At 51.4% G+C, this 9,834-nt stretch overlaps 1 protein-coding gene across 1 annotated transcript; it reads right to left on the minus strand.

Annotated features, from left to right (window-relative positions):
* Window positions 1–1,599: 1,599 nt before the first annotated feature.
* On the minus strand, window positions 1,600–8,408 carry AOC1 (amine oxidase copper containing 1). Its single transcript, XM_033098633.1, has 6 exons — window positions 8,304–8,408; window positions 5,631–5,731; window positions 3,749–5,334; window positions 2,604–2,889; window positions 2,139–2,271; window positions 1,600–1,951 (listed from the first exon to the last, which is right to left on the minus strand). The coding sequence occupies exons 3-6, from the start codon at window positions 5,328–5,330 to the stop codon at window positions 1,682–1,684; spliced, it is 2,271 nt and encodes a 756-aa protein (XP_032954524.1). The 5' UTR covers window positions 5,331–5,334; window positions 5,631–5,731; window positions 8,304–8,408; the 3' UTR covers window positions 1,600–1,681.
* Between the last annotated feature and the right edge of the window lie 1,426 nt (window positions 8,409–9,834).

Consider the following 9,834-nt stretch of genomic DNA (forward strand, 5'->3'; position numbering starts at 1 on the left):
CCCACACGCTGCACTGCACTGCCTTCCTGGCCTGTCCCCCCAGTGTGACCATGGGTGTTTTGACAATGGGGCTACCTATTCCTCATCTTTGCATCGTTGGCAAGTCGTATTCTGGGGTTTTCATCGTGCTTAAAGAAAGGAGGCGCAATGAGAGAAATGCTGGGAGGTAGGCGCCAGGGACTAGATGGGAAGGTTGGTAAGTGGTCACCTGAGAGGACCACCAGGGACCTGGAGTTCCTAAGACAAGGCTCTGAATTCTCTAGGGTTCTTGGGGCCGCTTTCTCAGGGGTGAAGATGAGGTTCTTTCGCCTTCTTCTTAGGGGGGGAGATGGTGTTGTTGTAGCCAAGGGACTGGCCAAAATCATGACTCGGGCCAAGGGCCGAAAACTCAGCGGGGGGCGGGGCGGGGAGAAGGAGGGGAAGAGGAGTAGGTGTAATTTGGTGTTTGCCTTTCCTAAGCTGTCCGTCACTCAGTCACTCAACAAGCACAGCTGAGTACCTGCTAAATGCAGCACACAGACATACCATGAAAGACAAAATATGATGGTAGCAGGAAACAGGACCTTTGGGCGATGCTTAAGTCGTGATGGTGGACCCTCCACATGGGACTAGTGCTGTTATAAAAGAGACTCCAGACGGATCCCTCACCCCTTCCCACGTGTGAGGACACAGCCAGAAGTCAGAAGTCTATGACGCGGAAGAGAGCCCTCACTTGACTATGCTGGCACTTTGATCTTGAACTTCCAGCCTCCAGAACTGTGAGCAAGGAACTTCTGTTTATAAGCTACCCAGTCTGTGGTACTTTGTTACGGCTGCCCGAAGGGACTAAGACATACAGGCCACCAATTGGATTAGTATCGTGTATGTCTTCTTAAGGTTTTTATAAATAAATATAAATGTCTATATTTATAAAGAAATATAAATGTATACATTTACAAATAAATATATAGCCTCCGTTCTCTTATACAAGAGTTAGCCAGTTATATATGTATTGTGCTATAACTATTTTCTTCCTTAGTGTATCCTGAAGGTCTGAAGGTTTTCTGCCGTCAGTACAGAGAATGTCCTCATTCGTATGTTCCTTTTGCGGTCACCTAGGACTGCGCTGTGTGGATGTGCAGTAGTTTATCCAGAGCCACAGGGGCTCTCCCTGGATGGACATGGGGATTGTTTCCAGACTTTGCTATTACAAACAGTGCTGCGGTGAATCACCGTGTACATACATTTTTTTCTGTGTTTGTAGGTCGATCTCTGGGATAAACTCCTAGACATTGGACCAGTGTGTCAAAGGGTAAAGGTGTTGGCGGTTTTGCTCGGGTTTTCCGTAGCATTTGCCTGCCAATCAGGGACGTAGGGGAGTTCCCTCACAGACTCTCAAGCAGGAGCTGTCAGCCTCCGATTTTGAAAACTGATCTGATGATAAATCTACTATTTCAGTGGGTGTCATCTGCCTTAGTAATGGAGGTCTTTCCTGGGGTGGAGTAGACCAAGGTGAATGGAGGACAGGCCAGGAGCTTTCTCACCTGTGGGTGACTCAATGCATGGCCTGGTTTGTGGCCTTGCCAGCTGTGCTTCCCTGACAAGAAGCAACACTTGGAGTTGAGTCCTGAGGGGTTTATTGTCTGGGGTGGGGGGGGGTGTCCAGACTTGTAGGTAGGAGTTAGCTGGGGGCAGGGGACCTTCACACAGGCCTGTAGGTCCCATTGTAGCTAAAGGGGGCCGGCATCAAGCAGCTCTCTTCCTCTTCAGGGATCCAGCGCTCGACATAGTTGGGGCCATCGTCCCGAGGCCACACGATCACAGTGTCTCTGGACGCCAGGGATGGGTCCTCCGGGAAGAAGTTGAAGGGCCGGAGCAGGAAGCCCACAGAGTTTCCTGGAGTGGCCGTGTTGGGGATGTCTTCTGAGTGGGGGATGTGCAGAAATCCCACTGTCACCCAGGCCACCAAATCCTGTGGGAGAGAGGGGTGGGCAGTGCTGAGGCGGCTCATGGAGGCAAGGGGTGGGCAACCTCCCCGAGCCCCATTTTTAAGGCATGGACAGGTCTGGTGAGCTCTGAGCGTCTTCTCCCAGCAACAAGTCACCACTGGGCACAGGTCCTGGGACTGAGCTGGGGCTGGAAGGAGGCGGGGCCAGTACCTCATCTTCAATGTACTCATTGTTGCGAAGAAACTCCTCAAAGACCACAGGCGGGTCCCAGGGGTCGTTCTGGTTATATATGCTGCTGCTGTACAGCTCAGACTCCCGGTACTTGGTCACTGCCAGGGGGTACCTGCCGGGCAGAGAAGCCAGGTGACTCTGGGCACTGTGGGGAGAGGGGGGCGGGGCTCCCAGTCCCTCTCAGGGAAGATCTTCAGGGTCAGTGATGGGGAAAGTCACTGCTTTCCAGATCATCTCCTGGGAGTCAGACTGACCGGCTGTCAACTGGGGCTCCGGTGCTCAGAACGGCCCCCACTACCCCTCCCCAAACACGGAATCACACCGTGGCACACACACACACACACACACACACACACAGGCACACCCCACATACACTCAGAGTCTCAGAGACAGAAACATACACACAGATACACGGAAGCACAGGGACACTGAGGGCCTCCTCACCTGGCCCAGGTGACAGCCCGCTCCTCCTGCAAGCTAGGGGGCAGCACTTGGTCTGCCATGGAGTGGATCTGCAGACGGTAGCTGCGCTGGTGGCCCCAGGCATTCTTCTTGGGGCTGGTGAAGAGCAGGTACTTGGGCAGAGTGTGTCTGAAGTGGAAGGCCGCCTGGCGCTCCCGGAGGTACCTGGTCTGCTCTAGAGTTGGCTGGACCAGGTGGTGTGTCCGGCTCCAGGGGTTGGTGATGTTTTCTAGCTTCATCCGCAGGGTCTGGAAGCTATTCTTGGTGCCTGCAGTGGGCAGGGAGATGGAGGAGCATCAAACCCCTAGACTGAAACACACTCCTTTTGCTCTGGGATCTCCATCTCAGACCACATGCAACAGCAAACCATCGTGGGGAAGGGCATGTTGGAGGTACACACTGAGCTAACTTGGAGGGGGAGGAAGGGATTGAAAAGAGAAACGACAGAGGAGCCAGAAGACAATTTAGTGTCAGTCAGTGGCAGCTGCAATGATGGATCTGTTGTGACTCTGGGCAGTGCTTCTTGAGTCCCGTGCCCCAAGTGTGTGGGCTGCAGCTGCTGTCCTAAGGAAGGGGAGGCCTGGCCCCAGGAGGGGACTGTGTCCAGTGCCCTCTGAGCCCAGGGGTGCGAATGGGGCTGAGCAGGTTGGGGAAGCCACTACCTGGTCCTGGGGGCCTGTTCTGATGTGTGATTTGATGTCAGGCCAAATCCTCTCATTGAGTCGATGCCATGGTGACACCATTAATCCAAGAGACACAATGAGTATCCCGGATGACACTGCATTCACCTCAACGTGCTAGGCAGCAGGGACATTTCCTACATTCCTAGGCATTTCCCCCTCCCCCGCCCCGAGCATACCTGTCTGCCCAACCTCCCTCTAGGGGGTCAACACAGCCCCAGGGCAAGGACAGGGTCCACGCAGCCACATCCAGGGCGATACTCGCACTATTCGCCTTTACTCCTTTTCAGGGACACAGGGATTCCAGTCCTGCAGGTTTCAACAGCAGGCTGGGCAAATGCTCCTGATCTTATGGCTCCAGGGGGGGTAGCACCATCTCCTGGGAGTGGGCATCAGTGCTCAGACCTGCGTGTTTGGCCAGGAGGGTGGTTCCCAGACGAGCCCTACCTGCCACGTCCAGGTCGACGCGGTAATGCATCAGGTGAGTGTGAATGTTGCCAATCAGGTGTGTGTGCAGGCGGGTCCCGTAGCGCAGCCCCTCGGGGGTGTAGAAGGTGGCGTGGACATAGCCAGTGGCATGCACCTTGGTTTCCATCACCCCGTTGGGGTAGAAGATGAAGTCCCAAATGTAATCATAATTGTAGACTGTGGAAGTTGTTCGCAGCACCAGCACCTGGCCCTGGAGCCCTGCATAGAAGTTGAAGCCACCGCTGAAGTTGGAATTAAAGTGCCGTCGGAGAGGCACCTGCATGGGCATCTCGAAGACACAGAGGGCTCGGGGGTAGTGGATGGGGTCGTCAGTGTCGTAGTAGTGGAGGGCATCCAGGAAGGTGGCCGTATTCGGGCAGTCGATGCCAGGGGCCAACTCATGAGTGACGGTGCCCAAGCCCCAGCCCACGTCGATGTACTTGGTCTGACTGCCCGCGGGTGTGTGGCCGCCGTACAGAGCCACGGCCTCTTGCACGCTCACCTCATAGGCTATGCGCTCCCCCCCAAACTGCACATTCAGGACCTGCAGCCCCGAGGACCGCAGCCTGAAGGAGAAGCTCCAGCCCCCATAGAGCACGGTGTTGCCCTGCAGCTTGTAGCCAGGGCCCTGGGGCTGGACCAGGCGGGGGCCGTGCCCTGTGATGGGGCTGGAGAAGTCCCCGCGTGGCTTGTAGGAGGAGAAGAGGGGTGGATCCTTCATGTTCTCTGCCCCTTTCCCCTTGGGTAGTGGGTCTTCCAGAACAACCACGTCCACCTCTCCTTTCTTATACTTCCGTGCCAGTTCTTCTGGGCTCCGGTAGAACTTCCCGTTATACCAGACCTGCTCCACGGTCCAGTCCTGGGTGTTTGTGCTGCTGTGGTCTAAGAGGAGCTCCAGCCCAGTGGGGTGCAAGAAGTAGCCCTCTACATAGCGCTGTAAAATAAACCAGCTGCGGCGCTCGCCGGAGGCCAAGCCCCGGGGTGCCACGTCTGTGAAAGTCAGGCATTGAAGGTGGCAGTTGTGGAAGGAGAAACCTGTGGTGGCAAGGAAAAATTGGTGCAGGGGCTTGGTGGCTTCTTGCAGGGCGTGGTTCAGCAGGCTATACTCCACAGAAGAGATGGGACGGGAGGTCCAGGAGGCCCGGTGCCCAGGCCTGGGGGGCAGCTCGCGCATGTACTGGGGCTGTGGCAGGGGCCCCACGGCAAACTCGGTGACATTGGGATGCTCCTGGGCTCCGAAGAAGACGACGACTCGCGCCTCCCGAATGGGACGCCTTTGATGGTTGTCCAGAAATTTCAGTACTTGTTGCTTCTTGGGCAGCAAAGTCTCAATGAGGAACACAGAGTTCTTGGTGATGGTCAGCGCTCTGGAGGACTGCAGCCGAAGCTCCTTCCGGGACCAGAGGAAGCTTCGCACAGCCTTCAGCTCGTGGGCACTCAGGTCTGCGAACACACTGGCCTTGCTGTGTGGGGTCCCTGGGGAGTGCTCCGCCATGGCCAACGCCTGTAGCATTAGCGTGGCAGCCACTGCCCAGCCGAGGGCCAGGGTCTCTCTCCCCATCGCTCTGGAATGCAAAGGAGGTGAAGTGAGTTGTTTTATGGGAACACAGGGGTTTCCGCCAAGCTGGGACTGCCATGTCCCGTGGCCCCGTGGTTTTCCTACAGACGCAGCTTCCTCACTTGCCCCACCCCTCCGTCCCGGGGCAGCTGGAGACCCATGAAGTTGCCAGCGCTGTTCCATCCGTGTTAATCTGCGCTCTCCTTGCTTGTCCGTGAGCCTCTTGTAGTCCTGCGGATTTTCTTACCGATATCAACTCCCCGTTTTCCCGTTGTCAGTGCATTATCTCAGCACGGCTCTTACCTCTGCACTTGAGGTTACTCAGCCAGGGCCTGTGACTCACAGCACCGTTCCAAATGCCACAGAGCACTTCTTGTGTCCTGGGTGTCGACGAAAAAGGGGCCCTGTAATAAATCGTAGATCCCTAGCTAGGCAGGCCAAGGGGGTAGTTACCATATTTTGCCGTGAATAATGAGCACTTTTTGGCTCAAATTTGTGAGTGAAAAATAAGGATGTGCATTATACATGGGTGGTATTAATTCGTATATATATATATGTTTTTAATGCTTTTGTTTATGCTTGTGAATTAAAAGTGTAACTCAAGAAATCAATAACGATATCCGTATACAAAGTAATACCCTGAAATACCATCATCTGTTTTGTTGAACTTGTGACAAACTTGCAACGATGAAGAGGTCTTGGCCTTCTATGATGCGTAAATACATAAAATTTCTTGTATCTTAATATGTTAAAAAATAAATGCTAGAATTCCTTTATAATACAAACAAACAAGTACCTAAATGTAAACAAATAAAAATTTGAATTAAAAAAATTAAAATGAAAGATTTGTTTTCCCTGAAAATGGTGCTTATTATATAGGGGAGTGCGTTATACACGGCAAAATACAGTACATCTCAGGCATATAAAGTTTTAATGAAAGGTTTATCTTTGCCTTAAGCAAGCCCCATCCATTGTTAGATTTGAAAAGCCAGAGTAATCCTCTTTTTCATACCCTTTGTCGGCTAACCACCTTCTAGGAAAAACGTAATCTTGTTACCCGTCCTGTAATCCCATCTCCTCCTTGCTTTCTCCCAGGCCAGGTAAATTTCTTTAATTCCAAATGCGTAACAGAAGCTGCAAACTGTTCTGGAAGCATTTGAGCTCTTGCTTCCTGTCGAATGTCATCTGTTTGGGCTCAAATAAACTTTTAAAAATTCTCGGCAGGTTTGAATGTTTCTTCTGTTGTCATGGTTATGACAGCAAAACTCTATTTTTGATACAACAATATTGTTCATGTAGATAAATTTTGAAATTTAGTGTAGAAGTTCAAAGACTGGGCTCTGGAGCCAGGCTGCCTGGGTTCATGTGCTGGTATGTCCCATCACTAGGACCAGCTGTGTGACCTTGGGCAGGTTGCTTGAACTCTCTGGGCCTCCATTTTCTCAATTGTATAATAGAAGTAATAACCACGGTACCTACCTCCTAGGGTTGTTGGGAGAAATCAATTGAACAATAGGATAAAGTGTTGAGAACAATGCCTACTTTCTAGGAAGTACTCAAGATTCGCTAGCTACTTTTTAAAGCCAACCCTGAGGAGACACCTGTGATAGCAGCACATTTAAAATGTAAGCAATGGAGAGTGATTCGACTGCGATTAGGCTGTAGACCTGTGACTTTGAGGGTGAGGATGTGGTCGCCAGTCCTCACCCTCTGGTGGGGCACTGAGGTACGGCCACTTGACCATCCACAGCTACTAGGAGGGCACCTCAGGGTGGGATCATCCCAGGTGGCAATTCAGGGAGATGCCCTTTTTCCTTGCATTTTTGGGGGATGGTGTGGTCAGGGTCTCCCCCAGAGTGGCCAATATAGACCCCTTTGGTAGCTGTATCCTGTCCCCTTGGCCCTGGTGGGAAGGCCCGGGGACTCACATGATCTTGTGCTCTCTCCAGCCTGAAGGGATGTCTGACACATAGGGGTCTCTGGGTAAATCCAGAGCCAGCAAAAGGGTATGGAGAGAGCTCTTGTTCTACTAGTGAATTCTGGCTGAGCTTCCTTCCTTTCTTTCTTTTTTTTCTTTCTTTTTTTTTTTTTTAATAGACTACTTTTTAGAACAGTTCTAGGTTCGTAACCAAATTGAGAGGAAGGGACAGAAATTTCCCATAACTCCCTGCCCCCCACACATGCGCAGCCTCCCCCATTATCAACATCTTCACCAGATGGGAACATTTGTTACAATCTATGAGTCTACATTGATGCAGCATAATCACCCAAAGTCCATAGTTTACATTAGGGTTCACTCTGGGTGTTGTGCAGCCTGTGGGTTCGGACAAATGTACAATGACATGTGTCAATCATTACAGTATCATACAGAGTATTTTCACTGCCCTAAAAATCCTCTGTGCTCAGGTGTTCATCCCTCTCTAGCCCCCAAACCCTGGCAACAGCTGATCTTTTACTGTCTCCATAGTTCTGCCTTTTCCAGACTGTCTTCTGGTTAGGATTATATAGTATGCAGCCTTTTCAGACTGGCCCCTTTCACTCCATTGCCCACCCATCCGCCCTTTATTTATAATTGTTTATCCCCAAATTTCTGCTGTGGTAAGGAGATGACTTGGCTATTCCTTTAAGCTTTACCTTCCCCAGTAGAGTCCTCTGTGCAGTGACCAAGTGGGCAGCCAGTGAGTGGACGATGGCACTGAGCCATGGGAGAGGGGAGAACTTGGTGGCCTGTGCAACCTCGGTGCTGGGAGACGAAAAACCTGCCCTCTCCTGCGCTCTGCTCATCTCCAGTCCCAGAACAGCATTCGCCTCCTCACTGCGCCTTTCCCGTCTCGCCCGTGGGTGGTGGTCTCTCCCTTTCTGTCCCCTCCCTCTTGTCTTTTTTTCTCCTGGCCCCTCACTCCAGGCCCTTCTTCCCTTGCTTCCCTCCCCTCCCAGTGAGCCCCTTTTCCACCCTCCTCAGATATCAGAACATACCTGCGTGCTCTCTTCCTCTCACCTCTGCTGCCAGCCTTTGCTTGGACTCCTGGAGCTTTATGGCTCTGTCAGACCCCGCCCTGGAGGGAGGGGCAGGGTGAGGCCTGGGCCGGCCAAGGTGGGGTCTTACAGCTCAGGGGGTTCCACAGTGGGCAGGGGCGGTGGCCCGAGGCCATGCATGGGGCTCTGGCTGCCTCAGCCCAGGGGGTTCCTGTTGCCTCTACAAGTCCCCAAGTTTGGAAATTTCCAGGCCTCTGCCCCTTCAGCGGCAGGGTGCATGTCTGTGTTTCCCAACACACGTGTTCTAGATCTGTTTCCTACCACTCCTCCCGCCACCGTGGCACATGTCACAAGCTTTATCTGTGGTATTCCCTGTTACGAGCTGTGCGATGACATAATTTCCTAAAGTAAATGGTGAGTTTCAGAGGCCAGAGATAAGGACAAAGGGAAATTCACCAGCAAGTAGTCTGAGCTGAAGCAGATATACAGACAAAGGCAGAGGCTGGTGGCGGCTGACACCATCAAAAACAGGGATCTGACCCAGGTGTAGAATGGGGAGCCAGAACGGAACATTTGGGAGAGTGAAGCCACCAAGCTGAGACGCTAGAAGTTTTATCAGCATCTCTGAGACCCTGACAGGATTCAGAAAGGCGGGAGGAGCTGACCGGGGACAAAGTCTTCAGGATGGCTGTGGCTAGGACCCAGAGAGAGAGAAGGGAGAGGGAGGCTGCAGGGTGGGAGAGACACCTGTATAGGGAGGTGATGCCATAGTAACCTCGCTTAGTTAGAGGACAAGGGCAAACCTGGGCAAAGGAGGGAAACAATAGAGTCAGGAATAATGTGTGTCTTAGAAAAAAGAACCAAGAGGTTATCTCCTTAATCACCAAGCTTTGATTACTTATTCTTTTGTTATTATATGCTTTTGTGTTGCTCATCATTAACTTCCTGCTACTTGCACTGCCAATGATTTCAGCATTGATTGGCACCTAGATAAAGGAAGGAGAAAAGAACTAGTCAATCTGATATTTGTTTGCAATTTCAGAAGGCCTTTTGGGTCTCCAAGAAAGGTGTCTCACTTTAATGCATAAAAGACAATTGGTATAGTGACTTTACTTATGTCTTTCACACTCATTGTTCTGAAGGATCCAGAGTTTGCTAGTTTCGGTCCCGGGCTCACCACTCCATGGATACTTGGATCTAAAGAGATTCCCGGGAACAACTTGACATTGAGAAAAAATGCAGCCTGTTTCTGCTCCACAAAGAATATCATAACTAAGTTAATGGAGTAAGGACAGATCGGGAGAAGATACTTATAAAGGTTAAAAGAGAAAGGGACCGTATGCAAAAGAACGAAGTTTGACCCTTAGCTCACGCCACACACAAAAATTAACTCAAAAGGGATCAAAGACCTGAATGTAAAAGACAAAGCTATAAAACCCATAGAAGAAAACATAGGAATAAATCTTTCTTGACCTTGGGTTTGGCAAAAGATTCTTAGCTGTGACCCAAAAGCATAAACAACCGAAGAAAA

This window comes from Rhinolophus ferrumequinum, chromosome 26 (assembly GCF_004115265.2).
Source record: "Rhinolophus ferrumequinum isolate MPI-CBG mRhiFer1 chromosome 26, mRhiFer1_v1.p, whole genome shotgun sequence".
NCBI classification, from domain to species: Eukaryota; Metazoa; Chordata; class Mammalia; order Chiroptera; family Rhinolophidae; genus Rhinolophus; species Rhinolophus ferrumequinum.

Bases quoted from the DNA above. Each gene is read 5' to 3' on its own strand.
- AOC1 (XM_033098633.1), bottom strand. From the start codon at position 5,330: ATGGGGAGAGAGACCCTGGCCCTCGGCTGGGCAGTGGCTGCCACGCTA. The intron at 2,890-3,748 runs GTAGGGCTCGTC...TGCCCACTGCAG, and splicing joins CGTCGACCTGGACGTGGCAG to GCACCAAGAATAGCTTCCAG. The intron at 1,952-2,138 runs GTACTGGCCCCG...TCTCTCCCACAG, and splicing joins ATGAGTACATTGAAGATGAG to GATTTGGTGGCCTGGGTGAC.